Below are 21,441 nucleotides of genomic sequence, written 5' to 3' on the forward strand. Positions count from 1 at the left end.
ACGCTCGCCTCCTCCATGTACACATGGACATAATGTTGTGCACACACAAACCAGCAAAACAGCGCCGTTTCACTTTCAAGGAACGTACATAATGCCTTCGCACAGTCAACAAGGCATGTGTGTGTAAAACGTTTACCCTTAGAAGAGAAAATTTAGTTTTTTCTTGAAAGTGATGAAGTGAGGACATGACTCATCTCCCAGCTGATGAAGATAGGAGGACATGACTCATCTCCCAGCTGATGAAGAGAGGAGGACATGACTCATCTCCCAGCTGATGAAGAGAGGAGGACATGACTCATCTCCCAGCTGAGGAAGAGAGGAGGACATGACTCATATCCCAGCTGAGGAAGAGAGGAGGACATGACTCTCATCATTGTAGCTGTGTGAGAACACCTGCCTCAGCCCCCAGTATCACACACCTTGTACGAGCGAAGTAGTTGCCTGTGCGTGAGTTCGTACGTGTGTGAGAGCGCGCGCCCGCTGTGTTAGTGACCGAGTGACTAGTCTGCTGGAGGTGGGGGTTGAGGTGGGGGGTGATGATGGAGGAACGTGGGCTTGGAGGGTATAAGGCGAGAGAGAAGGGGGGGGAGGAGGGGTTCTGGAAGGCGTGGGTCGGAATAGGGAGGAGGGGGTCAATCGGCGTGGTGTGTAGTGGGCGATAGTATATACATGGGTGGGGAGTGGGTGTCCTTGGGGTAGGGGTGTGACGAGAAACGAGGGGGTCAGGGAGTAAGAACCAAGGGGGGGGGAATGGGTTCTATAGGTGGGAGTAGGAGTCAGTGGGTGCCACCCCGTACCACCTTCTGGGGAGGACCATGACAACATACAGCTGGCGATGATGAGTGACCTTTTTTCCCAGACTGCCCTGAGAGACGGGTAGCGGGTCGCTGCTGTGAGGTGTTTTGACCGCCGCCAAGTAGCGGTGATGTTGGCACCGGGCCAGACGCCGCCGCCGATTCCCGCGGATTTCAAACCTAGCACAGGAGGTGTGTGTGATGGCGGGGGTGACCTTTAGGCGCCAGCACCGCACTCTCCCGCCGGAAATGGGGCTGGAGTTTGTGCTGAGCATTGTCCAAGTCACAAGTGCTTCCTGTCCTGGTCGCAGCACTCTCACTGGAGACGCCGCGCCCCCTTAACCCTCCACCTCTCCCACTCCACCAAACCCCCAGAGAAAACGGCGCGCGTCTCTCCTGGCGCGCCAGTCTACCCGTGGCTGCCGACTGTGTTGGTAGTGACTGACACGCTCACCTGCTGGTGACTCTCGCTCCACCAGGCGCTATAGTGACCACCCTCACCAGTCTCACCAACACCACGCCGGTAACACTCATCACGCCACCGATAAACAACAGTATTTCGAGCGGTCTCCAAGCAAAACCGCCACCATGCATAACCTAGACGCAACGGGCACCACGATAGTCATCACCATCCTCCTAGAGGGCACGTAACACTATCACCTGCTCACTATCACCATGCCCAGTAGCATCTTCATCACTACATAGTTTGCGTCTCTTCAATTTTTCTGCTGCATCCGCGCACCCAACCACCCCACGCAAGCAGAGACAAGACCACCAGGACCCGTCCTGGAAACCTCTCATCTTCGTTTCGTCCGCTCCCAACATCATCACATTCCAAGTCAGTTTCATCTAGATCCTCATCCCGCTTATACTTGACGCAGACCTTTATCCCCCCCTTATACTTGACGCTTAAGCAAGGCCCATTTTACCTCTCAGAACTCACTCAAAGTTGAGCCAGAATAACAGCTGAGACACGACCCCAAGACACACGTGGGGGGAAAGAAGAAGGTGACCTATCTTGTCTTACCGCTGGAGGCAGCTGCTAGCGACGCATCTGAAGTTGGCTGATCACTCGGGCGTGAGTCCTTCAGTCGCCCTTCACAATGTGCGGGGAAGTAGACGTGTGGAGGATCAAGACGGTGGTGGTGGGCGTGCTGGTCGTCGCCGCGGCGTCAACAGGTAGGTTCCACTCCCCTGGCCACAACACGAATATAATTTTCCTTGAACTTATTTACAATTTTCTTGTCACAAGGGATTACATTTAACAACTGGTATCAACGATTTGTTTTGACATTTTTTGTGGCAGGTTCGGTAGCTTGGAATGAATTAGGTCTAACACTGCTAAAATGTTGTATTGTGTAAGTGAGGGGTCTCCCAGCAGTGATGGGGCGAACATGTTCAGCTAAATAGGCGTACAGAGTATAATTGTTAACGAAGGGGACCTGAAATAGAGCCGACATGCACAAATAAGAACAACCTTGCATGTTCTAAACCAGGTCATGATCAAATTTTGGTCTACGTTTAAGCTGAGGGCAGCAGAATGCATTAATTTTGAAATAGCCTTTTGTTAACAAAGACGGGTTAGAGTTTGCCTTACTGAAAACAGGGCAGGTTCTCTTGTAAGCAAAACAGAGGCCAGGATTTATGTAAGGAAAGGTGTGGGCTCAAACAATCCACCAATAACACGTGGACTACAGCTCCTAGTTGACAGGTTACACTGTCAACTAGGGAGTTACTAACACTTTACTCCACTGAAAACCGTCGAACTAAGATACAAGTCAGTATATTCCGACATATCACAGTGCAGCATAATACTGTATATGACACCTCCTCTCATATTTGGGAGCAATTGTATAAATTATGACATAATTATTAAACAACGACATTACTGTATATGAAGGCATATGTCTCTAAGACTGACTTGTCTAATGACGAATATCTCCAGTTGAGTGTTTAACTAAAAATTACTCGATAAGATAACAAAAGGTGGCTGTAACAGTTAATTAGGACACAGTGCTATACATCAGAGATCACCAGGATTCGGGAGAAAATGATATATATTCGATAACATTGTAAACTAGAAATTTAACCCTTACACATTAGAGAATTAATATAAATTAATGCATTAAATAAGATCGTTTCTGATAAATTACGTTGGATTACGTTACTAACTTTTTGATAAAATGCTTACATTATAAAATTAGACCTATAACTGCGAATAGACCTAATAATAGATCTATAGATCTAATAGATCTATAGGCTATTACTGTAAATAAAAGCATGTCTGTAAATGAAGGCAGAAATGCAAATCAGAATACAAAATAACAGTATACTAGATGTAGGTCCACACCCACGCAAACGTCATCTTTAGAGGCAGCATCACACCCACGCAAACGTCATCTTTAGAGGCAGCATCACACCCACGCAAACGTCATCTTTAGACGCATCATCACACCCACGCAAACGTCATCTTTAGACGCATCATCACACCCACGCAAACGTCATCTTTAGAGACATCATCACACCCACACAAACGTCGTCTTTAGAGACATCATCACACCCACACAAACGTCGTCTTTAGAGGCATCATCACACCCACACAAACGTCACCTTTAGAGGCATCATCACACCCACACAAACGTCATCTTTAGAGGCATCATCACACCCACACAAACGTCACCTTTAGAGACATCATCACACCCACACAAACGTCATTTTTAGAGGCATCATCACACCCACACAAACGTCACCTTTAGAGACATCATCACACCCACACAAACGTCATCTTTAGACGCATCATCACACCCACACAAACGTCATCTTTAGACGCATCTTTTTGACAAAACTGAGAAGTGTTTATTATTAGTACTGAAGCACGTACCTTATTATTCAATATAGTTTAATGAAAACCAGTTTTTGCAGTAAAGTAGATAATAACAACGAAACATTATTAATAAACAAAATTGAATAAAAATGAACTAACAAGCGTTCGAGACGGCTCAGAAGGGGACGGTGAATGAGACGCAAGATAGACAGGGGGCACCGTAAACCCCTATGATAGACAGGGGCACCGTGAACCCCTATGATAGACAGGGGCACCATGAACCCCTACGATTGACAGGAGCACCATGAACCCCTGGGATAGACCACGATACCATGAACCTCATGACACAGAATATATAGCCTAATAATTGTATACATATTTGAACATGACTTGTTAGCTAATTATTGAGTCGGTTGTTTGCGTTCATTTTTAACTGACACTGGCGTATATCTGTCAGTGGTTCACAGAAAGAGTAACGCAATTTAATGTTTTTTGGTCGTAGCGTCTTCAGAGAGCCAAGGCTGAGGAGGTCACGATTTCGCTCGCCTGTTTCAGTCCTGGCCTGCCTTCTCGAGCCCTCCCCACACCTGCCCTGCCTACACCTGCCCTGCCCACACCTGTCCTCCCCTCTTCCTGTCCTGCTCTCCCCTACCCTGGTCAAACAATGGTCTTATACAATTATTATTTCTTTTGTATGAAGCCGTTAACGCTCGGAATTATTCAGATAAATCTTAAAAAGATCAAATGGTCAAATCCTACACTTAACTTCTACATGATAATCTATATAATGTCGAGTTCACTTACAGAGATCACACTAACGTGATGCATCAAATGAACAAATCCACAAGGGCCGTGACGAGGATTCGAACCTGCGTCCGGGAGCATCCCAGACATCTCAGTCGATTATCACTCAGCATCTTATTCTCAGTCGATTAAGGCAGTGTCTGGGATGCTCCCGGACGCAGGTTCGAATCCTCGTCACGGCCCTTGTGGATTTGTTCTAATGTCGAGTTACTTAGAGTTAGGAAAGTGGCTGGAGGTAATTTAAGAGTTTTGACAGTTTATCTTTAGTTTATCATTAACAGATATGTAACTTCAAATACCTATTTGAAGTGTTTTGAATATTTATCCAAATAAATATTCGTGGTCCCTATTATCTAATATCTATGGTCCCTATTATCTATTATCTATGGTCCCTATTATCCCTATTCGTAATTCTAAGCTCTGTTTAGAATTATATTATTTCGTTAGTATTTAGGATATTGGCAGATGTGAGCTACAGTTAATTAGAGCGTTAATGATAGGTTTTGACAAGCAGACGACTTCCTGTCACCGTGGAGACCACTAGAGTGTAAGTGGCCCTCAGGTAAATTCAGGTAAATATCTTAGGTTATAAGTAATGAGTTGAAATAGGCAAAATTGTTACAATCGTAGAGTGTCTGTAGTACTGTCAATAAGAACAAACACGTCTGTCTTAATTAGCATAAAGACTCTAAGTGAGATATATTACTTGGTGTTGTAGATATTTAGACAACTATGATGATTACTTACGTACTTGTTGGCTACCTTTTAAATTGGTTGCAAATGCGGCATATTATTGCATCTGGGAGGCGATTCCATAATTTTTGTATCCTTTATTTCTATAGAATTTGTGCTTTGGTTCAGTCGTATTGATGGAACATCAAATAGTGTGAGGCGTCTAAGGATTCTGTTTCTGCTCTCTAAGAAGCGTTTGAGGTCATGGTTCGTATTGCTCTTGGGAGTCCTTAAGGTACGATCACACCTGAGAATGACTAGTACTTTTATGTTCAGTTTGCATATTGTCTGGAGATAGAGTGTGCTCTTGTTCTACTTGATGATGTATTTCAGTAATCGTGTGTTTGAGGCAGTCTTGAATAGTAGATACCCAGGCGTAGGTACCGTAGGTCAGATATGTCATCTCCTGCACTCTCTTGTTGCACCTTAATCTCTCTTCCTATGTCATATCCTGTTCTGGCTTGTCTGTCACTTTGTATTCCTGTCTCACCCTTTACCAGCCTCTGCTACCCTGCCCTGCCTGACCCCTGTTACGCCCAGTCTCCCAGTGCCTTAACCTATCTTGACCTTACCTGTCTTACCTGCTTATCAATTGTTACGACCTGTCTAGATTGTCGTGACCCGTCCTGTACTGTTCACCCTTGGCCTTGCTTGCCCTACCTTGTGGCCTGTCAAGATCCTGCTGTGGCATTAGGCAGTCCCCCCCCTTGGGGGTCTTATCCTTCTCAACAGTTGTGCACAACCAACAAACACTCTCAGGCCCGATCCTACCTCCTACTGGAGGTCATTTGTGGACGGACACCCAGAAAAATTGTGGTCCAAGTGGCGAGCCTTGCGGGATTCCGCTTGTCACTTCTCTCCATTATGATGCTCTCTCTCTCTCTCTCTCTCTCTCTCTCTCTCTCTCTCTCTCTCTCTCTCTCTCTCTCTCTCTCTCCCCCTCTCTCTCTCTCTCTCCCCCCCCTCTCTCCCCCGTCTCTCTCTCTCTCCTCTCTCTCACACACACACTACAACCCTCCGTATCCTATTTCTGGGAAAGATATTAATTCAGTTCATTACCTTTAATGTTACCTCCGGCCCTTTCATGCAGTGTGTGTATTCACCTAGTTGTGCTTGCGGGGGCTGAGCTCTGCTCTTTCGGCTCGCCTCTCAACTGTCAATCAAATAATGTACAGGTTCCTGAACCTATTGGGCTCTATCATATCTACACTTGAAGCTGTGTATGGAGTAAGCCTGCATCACATCACTTCCTAATGCATTCCATTTTTCTACTACTCTGACACTGAAAAAACTTTCTAACGTTTCTATGGCTCATTTGGGCAATCAATTTCCACCTGTGTCCCCTAGTGCGTGTGCCCCTTGTGTTAAATAGTCTGTCTTTATTTACCCTATCAATTCCGCTGAGAGTCTTGTATGTGGTGATCATGTCCCCTCTAACTCTTCTGTCTCCCAGTGATATGAGGTTTAATTCCCGTAGTCTCTCCTCGTAGCTCATACCCCTCAGTTCGGGTACTAGTCTGGTGGCGAACCTTTGAACCTTTTCCAGATTAGCCTTATGCTTGACTAGATATGGACTCCATGCTGGAGCCACATACTCCAGGATTGGTCTGACATATGTGGTATACAAAGTTCTGAAAGATTCCTTACACAAGTTTCTAAAGGCCGTTCTTATGTTAGTCAACCTGGCAAATGCCGCTGATGTTATCCTCTTGATATGGGCTTCAGGGGACAGGTCTGGCGTGATATCAACCCCCAAGTCTTTCTCTCTCTCTGACTCTTGAAGAATTTCATCTCCCAAATGATACCTTGTATCTGGTCTCCTGCTCCCTACACCTATTTTCATTACATTACATTTATTTGGGTTAAACTCAACTACCACATACACACACACACACAGGTGTGTGTGTGTGTGTGTGTGTGTATGTGCGCGCGAGCCTTATTCTGCTCCTGGCAGTGTACCTAGGTAGGGGGGGGGATGACGTGTCTGCGTGAGGACGCAACAACTCATCATCACCGGAAGACAAATTGTTCATGAATAATTCGGCATGTTAATTTTATCAGATAATTTGGTTTTGAAGAATATCTAAAGATAATAGAAGAGAGAGAAGGAGGAGCTTTCGGGAGGCTGGGAGGGACGGGAAACAACGGAAGGGTTAGTGGATATCGGAAGGGCGAGATGGAAGGGGGTAGCGGAAGAGAGGAAGGCCGAAAGGAGGAGGGGGGTATAAGGGAGGGAGGAAGGGATGTATGGTGGTTAGAGGGAGGGAGGGAGGGAGGTGGGAGAGGGAGAAACCCAGCAAGTAAATACGACCTTCACACTCCTTTCCCTTCCATAACTTTCACTTTCTCTCTGTATAAATACACACTTTTTGCACCTGACGGTTATGGGGGGGGGAGAGGGGTGAGGGGGGAGGGTGCTCCCGTCTCCGTCACAGCACCAACAACACCTGCTTCTGGGTACAGGTTTTCACTATAGATTAAACAGACATTGTTGAGCAACGGAACATTGAATTCTCTTATTATATTGATCATTATATATTTATATTTTGTTTACTACGATGTTCAGAAATAGTCTCTTGTTTACATAATAATGTATCTTGTGCGCTTTTAAACACTGATCTATATGTTCAGTGTTTCATATTGGCTCTGAGACAATATTTTGTATTTATTTGTTTATACAAGAGTTCTTACATTCTTGTACAGCCACTTGCATGAATACCGTTTCGGGCAGGTCCTTAATCCTAAATTTCCCCGGAATACGACCCGCCAAATCGTTTAGCTACCAGGTACCCATTCACTGCTGGGGGTGAACAGAGGCTACAGTTAAGGATTGACATTCCATCAATCCTCCCCGGTCAGGATTCGAACCCAGGCGAAAACGCCGCGCGAGTGTAACTACTGCGCCACCGGGACTGTTTGAATTATCTGTTGATATAGATTATCTGTTCAGCGCTACATTGAGGTGGAGGAGGCAGACTCCAGACAGCTTCAAATGTTGATATACCAGAGTCCAAAGAGCTCGGGAACCACTATTGACTAATTTACTACCGTTTGTTATATAGAGCCCAGGAGCTAAAGCTCATCCACCGCCCGAGCCCAACTAGGTAAACACACACACACACACACACTAGTTATGTAGAAGAGCGTAGCATCATCAGGGAAATAATAACTCTCACATTAACAGGGACTCCACGTACGCTGCGCACAGACCTCACCACCACAAGGGATAACATTCGCACCCTCACTGTTAGGGTTCAGTCCCTGAGCCCACTATGTGCCTCTGTAACCCTCTCCACTACCACCAACAAGATGGGTATGGGGTGTATAATAAAATGAGTTAAACTAAACTAAACACTCTATTTACCGAGACAGTATATAGGAAATTATAAAGAAAATCTGTATACGGCGACTTGAAATAGCGGTAAGGTAAGGGATCGCATACTGGTTTGAGCTGGCGGGAGCAGGGACGCTGAGGGCGGCGCACCTCGGCGCCCACACCACGGCCCGCGGCCACCATCTCGCCAAATGCTGGGATCGTGGAGGACATTTCTGGCATTTGGGTATATTGGGATTATGTTGAGGAACCTCCGGGCAGGACCTGAAGGGGTGAAGCAGTGCCACCAGGCCTCTCGCCTAATACAGTGACATAACGGGCTTCCTCAACGCATATTAGTATTCTCTTGTTTTTCTGCGGGTGAATTCCGCAAGAGTAAAACCGGACACGCAGGACTGATTCATTCTCAGACTGGAAAATGCCTGAGTTAAGCTGGGAAAAGTTGATATTTAGCAGAGAGCGAGTGTAGCTGCTCACCTTGCCGGGCGTGTCCTCGGGCGTCGCCTGCCACTCCCCCCTGCTGGGTCATTGTACCAAGTAGAGGCCACTGTGTGTGTGTTTTGTCACTCTACCTCACTACCACTGCTCATATACCACCGGCTACCCTCACTACCACTGCTCATGTACCACCGGCTACCCTCACTACCACTGCTCATGTACCACCGGCTACCCTCACTACCACTGCTCATGTACCACCGGCTACCCTCACTACCACTGCTCATGTACCACCGGCTACCCTCACTACCACTGCTCATATACCACCGGCTACCCTCACTACCACTGCTCATGTACCACCGGCTACCCTCACTACCACTGCTCATGTACCACCGGCTACCCTCACTACCACTGCTCATGTACCACCGGCTACCCTCACTACCACTGCTCATGTACCACCGGCTACCCTCACTACCACTGCTCATGTACCACCGGCTACCCTCACTACCACTGCTCATGTACCACCGGCTACCCTCACTACCACTGCTCATATACCACCGGCTACCCTCACTACCACTGCTCATGTACCACCGGCTACCCTCACTACCACTGCTCATGTACCACCGGCTACCCTCACTACCACTGCTCATGTACCACCGGCTACCCTCACTACCACTGCTCATGTACCACCGGCTACCCTCACTACCACTGCTCATGTACCACCGGCTACCCTCACTACCACTGCTCATATACCACCGGCTACCCTCACTACCACTGCTCATGTACCACCGGCTACCCTCACTACCACTGCTCATGTACCACCGGCTACCCAAATTTGTATCTTTGTAAACATAAAAGTACAGATAATTTTACAATTATAACATTTGGTCAATTATCACTGAAGAAGGAAATAATGTCTAAGGATAGGTAGACATCAGCTACAGGATGGGCCACGTAGATGCCAGTACACAGGAGCTATTCTTCCCACTGCTGGACGCAAACAGTTATCACCTCTGACATACAGACTGCTGTTCGCTTCACCTATCCGTAAGGGCAGTCAACGCCGAAATACCACAGAAATACCTCTACTCCGGAGCACTGACTATCTTTTACTGATCTTAAAACGTATTCTTGTTTCCCAGATTAGAAATAATAGATGATTGATGCGTAATTACCTCAAGAATAGTTAATGATGACAGCTACGCTCGTAGTGCCTAATAATCTTGTAAGCTTTGTCCTAATCTTTGATGTTGTCAAGATTCCGATGGTTTGGATATACACCTTTTAAATTATTACAACTACAACTCTATTCACAAAGAATTTTGGGAGATTTTTTCATTCTTTGTTTAAGTCTTATCTTGAATGAATGAATGTGTGTGTGTGTGTGTGTGTGTGTGTGTGTGTGTGTGTGTGTGTGTGTGTGTGTGTGTGTGTGTGTGTACTCACCTAGTTGTGCCTGCGGGGGTTGAGCTTTGGCTCTTTGACCAACGTGTGTGAGAAAGAGAAAGAGAGAGAGAGAGAGAGAGAGAAGAGAGAGAGAAGAGAGAGGTTATTATAGGTTAGGAAAGATTATGTTTGGTTATAATAGGTTAGGAAAGATTATGTTTGGTTATAATAGCTTAGTTTAGGTTTGGGCCTTGTATCTGAACTTCAGAACGCTCTATGAACTTACACTGTGGTTACCACCAAGCGGTTCCGAGAACCAATGTCCTCGCGGCCCGGTCTCGTACCCACATATGACAGCACCTAACGGTCCGCTACCTGATGGGCTAACATTAACCCACTCATATATAATCGTACATATACATATGTACGCAGTCGATACTAAGCTCACTGTCATGAACCATCAGGATCATATATGTCGACTCCTGTTCAGAACAGTACATATTATTACATTAGTGTATATGTACATAATATAGACTTTTTGCACACCAGTCAACGTCACGGGGCAAGTGGTAAACAGTCAAGGCTGAAGAACCCAAAAAACTTGATAACAAGACAATAATTCAGCCCAACGTTCACTTCGTCTACATACCTGGTTGATGGGGTTCTCGGAGTTCTTCTACTCCCCAAGCCCGGCCCGAGGCCAGACTTGACTTGTGAGAGTTTGGTCCACCAGGCTGTTGCTTGGAGCGGCCCGAAGGCCCACATACCCACCACAGCCCGGTTGGTCCGGCACTCCTTGAAGGAAACAATCTAGTTTCCTCTTGAAGATGTCCACGGTTGTTCCATGCAGTCCTGAACTTCCCCCATTCATATATATTAATATTTCACACATATACACTATTGTTTCATGTTCCGAGCTTGGTGTAGGACTTAAGGCCTATCAACCTCTGGAGGGTTATTAAGGCCAACTACAACAGCTTAACGGCCAACCAGCAAGTAGACTGATCATAACTCTGGACCAAGATAAACTCTAGAGTGTATACACACCGAGAAATAGCATACACATCACGTTGTTGATGAATATATATATATATATATATATATATATATATATATATATATATATATATATATATATATATATATGTATATATATATATATATATATATATATATATATATATATATATGTTGACTGTTGTACTGTCTTAAGACGATGATGGGTTATATATATCACACTTGTTTCAGCATAATTATATTTTTTGTTTTAAATTTCAGAGCTCAAGATTAGATTGTAACCATCTTGCTTATTAGACAGTACTTATAGTAACAATGTGAACCATCGTGCAAATATTGACGTAATGTACAATTAGAAAGTTGAATGTGGCACTACTGAATTTGAACAGAACGGAATTTTTATTTGTATTTATGTTGTTAATAAAACTTACCTAACCTAACCTTCCTAGGCCTAACACACGCCTAGGAATATTTAAGTGTGGTTTTAGCTTTATTTTCAGACTCTTAAAAAGTGAATAGTACCAGGGGCCAGATTCACGAAAGCACTTACGCAAATACCTACGAACGTGTACATCTTTCCTCAATCTTTGACGGCTTTGGTTACATTTGTTAAACAGTTTACAAGCATGAAAACTTGCCAATCAACTGTTGTTATTGTTATAAACAGCCTCCTGGTGCTTCGGAGCTCATTAACTGTTTAATAATTGGAAACAAAGCCGCCAAAGATTGAGAAGAGATGTACAGGTTCGTAAGTGATTGCGTAAGTGCTTTCGTGAATCTGGCTCCAGATTTTTTATCTATCTGTTCATTACGTCAATATATGCACGATGGTCCACATGGCTACAAAAATCTAAACAACCGTTGGGGTTCGAGATTAATATAATAACTATATTACCCACAATGTTATTTATAAATTACATAAATTATAAATTCTTGTTTGTAAATATTTATAAATGTAAATGCCTATACATTTATGAACCATACAATCAAAATACATGACCCCGTTTTCTTTTTTTTTGGACCTTTCAGGCGCCGACTGGAGGGAGGACTTTAGCAACAAGGTGAGCATCGGGGTCCGTGATGCAGGGTACTCACGCGCTGTCCTCGACTGTGGCGACGACCACATGGCCTTCGTCATCACCCTGGAGAAGGAGTTCAAAGGCGTGGTGTACACCAGGGGCAGCTTCCACACCCGCCGCGGGCCATGCTTCCTAGACGCTACCGGAGGCATGGAGTTCGCTATCAAGTTCGACTACAAGGACTGCTCGACGAAATATGTGAGTGGTGGGGAGAGAGAGAGAGAGAGAGAGAGAGAGAGAGAGAGAGAGAGAGAGAGAGAGAGAGAGAGAGAGAGAGAGAGAGAGAGAGAGAGAGAGAGAGAGAGAGAGAGAATACACAGTATTATAGAAGGTAAACAAATAGACACTTATTGTATCCAGAGATCTATTCATCGCACTAACCAACCCTTCCCCCCCTCACCACACATCTCACCATTCCTTTTAATCCTCACCACTAACTCACATCCCTCCTTCTCTCACCTCACCACGACCTTGTATCTCACCCCTCGAGCCACCAACTCTGATCCCCGCTTCTCTCTGGTCTTGGGCAGGACGACGACCTTGGCGCCCACGTCAACACGGTGGTGGTGCAGCACGACGATGACCTCATCTTCCCCGGCGACCTGGCCTTTGACCTCAGATGTCACGACCGCATCACCGTCAACGCCACCGTCACAGGGTCAGAACACCACCATTCTATTTGGCATAGTATAACTTAATTAAACAAATAGGGTATGATTACATTAACATTATCATCCTAAGTTACCCCCACGACGCACCTTTGGTAGTCAATAATTAATTTAAATGAATTATGCTGAGAACAACAGTTAACAGGACGCATACACCTGACGGCGACCTAAGAAGGCGCCCCGCTAACTATCTCCATCTTCTCCTGACAGGATCAAGTCAAGGATCTCTCTAGTGGACCCCGACCCGAGCTCCAAGTCCAAGGCCTCCAAGGACGAGGTGGTGGCCACCTCGGCCTCGACCGTGGTCACTCTCACTCCGGCACGTCTCACGCCCCCTAAGGAGGAGCTTTAGTAGCGTGCCACCCATCACCGCCCCTCCTCCAGGGAGCTATGAACCAACGGCTTTACTCTCATCCCTTCTTCAGGAGACTTTTCTTCTGTTGTTGCCTTGGGTTTTGATGTACCCGCCGGACGCCGGGGTCAGAAACTGCCTCTCTATCTAGTGTACAAGGTCAGAGGTCACTGCGAGACGAAGTATACAATAACCAGGAGCCACACCAAAATACAATATACGAGGCCATGTCATATAACTATTCATAGGTGAAATTAAATACTATATACAATGTATATAGTACAAAGGTCACCTTAAATTACAGTATACAAAGTCAAAGGTGTCCTCAACCTACAATATGCACTGTCGAAACTATCCCCAAACCACAGTATAAGGTAATATACACATTACTGTATATAAGGGAAAAGGTCATCTCACACTACACTATACTAAGACAATGGCCAGTTTCCTCACCCGACGCCTCGATTACCTCAAACTCAAGACAATCAAATCTCCTTATAGGATGTAGTCTAGGGCATTGACCACCAGCTGGGATATTAGCCACCAGCTGGGACATAGACCACCTGCTGGGACATGGACCTTCAGCTGGGACATAGACCTTCAGCTGGGACATTAGCCACCTGCTGGGACATTGACCACCAGCTGGACATAGACTGCCAGCTGGGACATTAGCCACCTGCTGGGACATAGACCTTCAGCTGAGACATAGACCACCAGCTGAGACATAGACCACCAGCTGAGACATAGACCTTCAGCTGGGACATAGACCACCAGCTGAGACATAGACCTTCAGCTGGGACATAGACCACTAGCTGAGACATACACCACCAGCTGAGACATAGACCTTCAGCTGAGACATAGACCACCAGCTGAGACATAGACCTTCAGCTGGGACATAGACCACCAGCTGAGACATAGGCCTTCAGCTGGGACATAGACCACCAGCTGAGACATAGACCTTCAGCTGGGACATAGACCACCAGCTGAGACATAGACCTTCAGCTGAGACATAGACCACCAGCTGAGACATAGACCTTCAGCTGGGACATAGACCACCAGCTGAGACATAGGCCTTCAGCTGGGACATAGACCACCAGCTGAGACATAGACCTTCAGCTGAGACATAGACCACCAGCTGAGACATAGACCTTCAGCTGAGACATACACCACCAGCTGAGACATAGACCTTCAGCTGAGACATAGACCTTCAGCTGAGACATAGACCTTCAGCTGAGACATAGACCTTCAGCTGAGACATAGACCTTCAGCTGAGACATAGACCTTCAGCTGGGACATAGACCTTCAGCTGAGACATAGACCACCAGCTGATCACCCTATTCAGGGACTTTGAATTTTGTAGAATGCATTTGATATATATAATTTTTTTTAGTGTAAATCAAGTGTAGCAAACAAATGTCTATAAACTACACTGCTATTTTTATAACTGGAAATCGGTTTGGATACAAAGACATAATTTAATGTTTGAAGTAGTGTGTTGCCTCATGACGGTAAGGATAGTGTTTCCTCATGATGGCGGGGATAGTGTTGCCTGGTGTTGGCATGAAGTGTAGCCTCATGATGGCGGGGATAGTGTTGCCTGGTGTTGGCATGAAGTATAGCCTCATGATGGCGGGGGATAGTGTTGCCTGGTGTTGGCATGAAGTGTTGCCTCATGATGGCGGGGGATAGTGTTGCCTGATGTTGGCATGAAGTGTTGCCTCATGATGGCGGGGGATAGTGTTGCCTGGTGTTGGTATGAAGTGTAGCCTCATGATGGCGGGGGATAGTGTTGCCTGGTGTTGGTATGAAGTGTTGCCTCATGATGGCGGGGATAGTGTTGCCTGGTGTTGGCATGAAGTGTAGCCTCATGATGGCGGAACATTGCACCATTATCGAGTGATGGAAGCTGGCTACGATAACTTGATCTCATAGTAGGTAGAGAGTGGGAACCCCGAGAGGGTCCTCTCTCCCGCTGGAATAACGGATGAATCTTAGCATTCCGGTACCAAAAACTAGTACTAGTGACGAAGGCTCTGCCGGCGGTGCGACGAATCTCCCGATCCTGAGCACCCCCCCTCATGTGTAAACTCTGAACAGGAACTGGGGCATGATCTCACACGACACAATGTTGAATGTTCAGTCATTAGACTCTTCACGTGTGCCGGTATGAGGTACCTGGAGCTTTGCAATTACTTTATTGACTCTCGTGTTCTCGAGGATATCCTCATAACGCATTTAAAATTTGCCAATGCAGGCAAACCATCCTGCGAGATGGAGATTTTTAGGTACCACATGACTAGTTCTTGACACGAACCATGTAACCCCCCTCACATAGTCTAGGGTAGCTACATAAATGCCAATGTACAGAAGTATGCTGATAAAAATATGAAACGATTCCGCGGGCGGCGGCGCCGCCACTGTGTAACTGGTGTGGGAGGGTGCGTCAGGCCTGCCAACACTACCAGCCGGCCGCGTGTTTATGGCACCTAATATGCAGCCTCCCACACTCTACATTCTGCCACAACCTCTAATGGTACCACAGTCATAGTGACGCCGTCCCGATAGCCAAACTGATGGAGAACAATTACTTGAGCAGACAGTATGACGTGATCGCCACTTTTAATCACCAATTGGTTCTTGTAACGCGATAGCCAATCACAGATAGGTTCCTATATGCAGGCTCCTATATCTTGGCTTGGCAACGAAAGAGCCAGTCTCCATACGGGTTCTCGCGGCGGAAAACCAAAAGGTTGTCTTAAATCAATTTTACACTAAAATTGGATCAGTGACTTGTGATTAGCGAGTCGTATGCTAGGCTAGAACGAGGCTGTGACTAGGTGATGGACACGAGGCTAGGTTGTGAAACCTTAAGAGGACGGGCAGCCCATTCTCTTAAGGTTTCTCAACGTAAAAAAACTGTCGTATAAAGCGCCCTCTCCTAACCTACCAGAGGACCCACAACTGAACACGGGCCAGTATGTCAAATTTGCAGGCCGCTACCATTTCCTAGTACGACGGTTTTTTGCCTTAGGCAAAAATGTGACTCACTATTAGGAGGATGGGTGGAGCCCCCCCCCCAGGTCCCCCCATCACTGCGACTGCCTGTGTACTGTGTACTGTTCTCCATCGTCCTGTGTGGGAAGTTTGAGATCTGGCACATGTAGTTTCATTACCTTTTTTGTATAGATATAAAATCCTGCTTCCCATATAATATTATGTCTGTCAGAAATTTATGTTCATTTATGATTTTATATAACTTATTTAACTGCTATTTGTTTATCAGTTTGGATCTTTTTTATTTTTGTATAAACGGTTCTGGACATTTCTTGAAGACTTTATATACAAGTTTATTGTTTCTGAATGATGTTAATTATTTAGCCTTCATTCTTCACTGCTGGACAAGACTATAACATATATCACAAGAACTTACTTATACCAATTTAAACACATTTCTCAATTTAATAGACACAAACCCTTCCACACAGCTGCCACACATACAACCTCATCCACACAGCCGTCACACACACACACACACAAACTCCTCCACACAAGTTTGTGGAGGTAACAACCACAAACACACTCCCGGACCTATGGTCACATGGTTTTGTTTACAAACACACACACGTGGAATGCACTTTCAAATTGCAATATTTCCTGTAAATATTTTTTCCTGAACAACTTCCAAAATGGGATTTTTACGATTGTAGTATTTTCTTTGCATGTTTCAGTGTATTTGTTGTGCTCTCTGTTTAGTGTCTTTGTTCATATTTTTAATTCTGTTGTTCTTGAGGATTTATCTTCGTGCTCTTTTTCAACCCGCCCTCTCGCATTTTGACGTCAAAACACGTCGTATTTTGACGTCAAAATCCCCAACGCCAATGTATGAAGTACTGTACTAAAATACATAGCGGCTCGCAAAAATTGACATCATGCCCTGTTTTCTGTTGGTGGGGTCCTCGGCTTAGGTTTGGGCAAGGTAGTACATCCCTTTAATGAGGCTAGCAACGGTCGAGAGGACGGGCTGGGAGACCCCTTCTGATTTTCAGGATGTTGTGCAGGAAGTCCTGCTTTCCCAATTAAGTCCTTTGGGCCATTTGACCCCTCGATACATTCCTCGGTGAATCTAATGCCTTTAACGTGGCTTTTGCCTTTTGTCTTTTGCTCTCGTATATTGGCGTTAAGAAATATATCTGGGAGCTGTCTGGTGTTCTGTGACACACTCACACACACGGTGCTACATAGTCTCTGTGACACACACACACACACGGTGCTACATAGTCTCTGTGACACACACACACACACACACACGGTGCTTCATAGTCTCTGTGACACACACACACACACGGTGCTACATAGTCTCTGTGACACACACACACACACACGGTGCTACATAGTCTCTGTGACACACACACACACACGGTGCTACATAGTCTCTGTGACACACACACACACAAACACACACGGTGCTACATAGTCTCTGTGACACACACACACATACACACACACGGTGCTACATCGTCTCTGTGACACACACACACACATACACACACACACGGTGCTACATAGTCTCTGTGACACACACACACACATACACACACACGGTGCTACATCGTCTCTGTGACACACACACACACATACACACACACGGTGCTACATAGTCTCTGTAACACACACACACACATACACACACACACGGTGCTACATAGTCTCTGTGACACACACACACACATACACACAAACGGTGCTACATCGTCTCTGTGACACACACACACACATACACACACACGGTGCTACATCGTCTCTGTGACACACACACACACATACACACACACGGTGCTACATAGTCTCTGTAACACACACACACACATACACACACACACGGTGCTACATAGTCTCTGTGACACACACACACACATACACACACACGGTGCTACATCGTCTCTGTGACACACACACACACACACACACACACACACGGTGCTACATAGTCTCTGTGACACACACACACACATACACACACACGGTGCTACATCGTCTCTGTGACACACACACACACATACACACACACGGTGCTACATAGTCTCTGTAACACACACACACACATACACACACACACGGTGCTACATAGTCTCTGTGACACACACACACACATACACACACACGGTGCTACATCGTCTCTGTGACACACACACACACACACACACACACACACGGTGCTACATAGTCTCTGTGACACACACACACACACACGGTGCTACATAGTCTCTGTGACACACACACACACACACACACACGGTGCTACATAGTCTTCCAGGCTTGACTCCAGTGTTACCTCCTACGTCCGCCTGTGCTGTCGGCGCTCCCATCCACAAAAGTTTCCTTCTTTCACTAACTTTCCTTAAGAGTAATTACAGACTGTGGAGTTTTTTGTGACGTAATGTTCCGCAACTTTATATTTGACAATTATTAATGAGTAACCGATGCTGCTTTTGTCACGCAAATATTACCTTTACATATATATATATATATATATATATATATATATATATATATATATATATATATATATATATATATATATATATATATATATTTTATTCATTATGCAGCTGTTAGGGTGGCATTTTTGCTTTGTGCATTTGTATTCTGCAGTTGTATTATATATGTATCTGTGCACAGCTTCACGCTGCCATGGCTATGCATATGTGTTCTGGATATGTGCATTTGTCTGCAGTTTTATGTTGCAATGCACATCTCTGCAGCATGGCGAAGCTCATTTTGGTGCAGTTGTATAGCTTCTTATGCTGCTGCTTGGCGTGTATTTTCTCCCTCCGTGCGCTGCCGTCTGCGCTCTCGCACCAACATGTCGTAGCTGTCAACATGTTGTAGCTGTCAAATATGTCATAGCTGTCAAATATGTTGTAGCTGTCAACATGTTGTAGCTGCCAATATGTCGTAGCTGTCAACATGTCGTAGCTGTCAACATGTTGTAGCTGTCAATATGTCGTAGCTGTCAACATGTTGTAGCTGTCAAATATGTCATAGCTGTCAAATATGTTGTAGCTGTCAACATGTTGTAGCTGCCAATATGTTGTAGCTGTCAACATGTTGTAGCTGTCAAATATGTCATAGCTGTCAACATGTAGCTGTCAACATGTTGTAGCTGTCAATATGTCGTAGCTGTCAACATGTTGTAGCTGCCAACATGTCCTAGCTGTCAACATGTCGTAGCTCAAATAACGTGAAAAAATGAGATGTAATAGTTGAGAGGACGGCCCGAAGCATCAGACTGGTGCGTGTTCTGATTGGTGCGTGTCAGACTGGTGCGTGTCCTGATTGGTGCGTGTCAGACTGGTGCGTGTCCTGATTGGTGCGTGTCAGACTGGTGCGTGTCCTGATTGGTGCGTGTCAGACTGGTGCGCGTTCTGATTGGTGTGTGTCAGACTGGTGCGTGTCCTGATTGGTGCGTGACAGACTGGTGCGTGTTCTGATTGGTGCGTGTCAGACTGGTGCGTGTCCTGATTGGTGCGTGTCAGACTGGTGCGTGTCCTGATTGGTGCGTGTCAGACTGGTGCGTGTCCTGATTGGTGCGTGTCAGACTGGTGCGCGTTCTGATTGGTGTGTGTCAGACTGGTGCGTGTCCTGATTGGTGCGTGTCAGACTGGTGCGTGTCCTGATTGGTGCGAGTCAGACTGGTGCGCGTTCTGATTGGTGTGTGTCAGACTGGTGCGTGTCCTGATTGGTGCGTGTCAGACTGGTGCGCGTTCTGATTGGTGCGTGTCAGACTGGTGCGCGTTCTGATTGGTGCGTGTCAGACTGGTGCGCGTTCTGATTGGTGCGTGTCAGACTGGTGCGCGTTCTGATTGGTGCGTGTACCTGATTCATTCTACAGCTGTGGTGTCATCAGCTACAATCAACAATTCTCTTGAGAATTGTTTCAAAATTGTCTGTAAAGTCATTTCCCCCACATTGTGACGTCCATTCAATGGACTGAGAGTTCTAGAGTAGATTTTTGTAATTTTTCAATAAAACTAAAATTGACGATAGTTTTTGATAGTATCCCTTTATAGCCTGTATGTAACAGTCACTCCCACTGGAGAGAGGGAAATCACTGCAATTGCAATAATTATTGCATTTAACAGCTCTCTACAAAAAACCTGTTTGCACAAGAATACCGAAAACAGATTATATGATAACGCTTAAGAATAATATTAAAGAATTGTGAAGTTAGCCTTTGATGAGAACATTTTCTAGTGAACGTTTGAAATCAACAGTAACTTTTATATTATTTAAATATATATCAGAATAAAGTTATCACGTGAATCCTTCCCCCACGATAATCAAGTCAAATATTGGGAAGTAAAGTTAGCGAGCAAGTAAATATCACTTTACTAGGTCGCCGCTGCAGAGACACCAAATACACTACAATACACCACATAAGTCAAAAGGTATTTGTCTCGTGGATATAAGCCATGAACATTAATGGCTGGCTGCTGCCTATATAATATGTATATAAACACAGTAATGTTATATAAAACAGTTCACCTCAGCCAGAGAATATTATTAGTTTGAGGTGAATAGATCTCAATTGTCACTAAGTGACATAATACACACAATCACATCCATGATGAGACTGTAACTGTCTTTAATGCTAAATCTGAAGCACTAGTCCAACCTAAGGAAAGTCCCCACGAAATATGCATTAATTCTCACCAGAAGGAATAATGAGCTATTAGCTAGTGAGCAGAAAATGGTGGACTCCTCCCTTGTGTTGTTGTCAACTGTTGTCAGGTGTACTATGTTGCACCAGTCACGGACTCTAACACTCTCAGTCAACTTAAGACGTAACAGTTTAAATGTCCCACTGCACAGCAGTAAGTTGCCACTGTGTGTGACGACTGACTTCTTGGTGTGGTTCCATGAACTCTAGTGACGATGATAACGTCTCAAGACTTCCTCGGCGAGCATCTCAAGTGTCCTCGACGTACTGGACGATGGGCACATAACCTGACGGTC

General features: G+C 45.4%; 1 protein-coding gene across 1 annotated transcript; it reads left to right on the top strand.

Annotated features, from left to right (window-relative positions):
• Positions 1–1,165: 1,165 nt before the first annotated feature.
• On the top strand, positions 1,166–20,467 carry LOC123757878 (uncharacterized). Its single transcript, XM_045741778.2, has 4 exons — positions 1,166–1,973; positions 12,356–12,603; positions 12,936–13,063; positions 13,284–20,467. The coding sequence occupies exons 1-4, from the start codon at positions 1,898–1,900 to the stop codon at positions 13,423–13,425; spliced, it is 594 nt and encodes a 197-aa protein (XP_045597734.1). The 5' UTR covers positions 1,166–1,897; the 3' UTR covers positions 13,426–20,467.
• The last annotated feature ends 974 nt before the right edge of the window (positions 20,468–21,441 follow it).

This window comes from Procambarus clarkii, chromosome 40 (genome assembly GCF_040958095.1).
Source record: "Procambarus clarkii isolate CNS0578487 chromosome 40, FALCON_Pclarkii_2.0, whole genome shotgun sequence".
NCBI classification, from domain to species: Eukaryota; Metazoa; Arthropoda; class Malacostraca; order Decapoda; family Cambaridae; genus Procambarus; species Procambarus clarkii.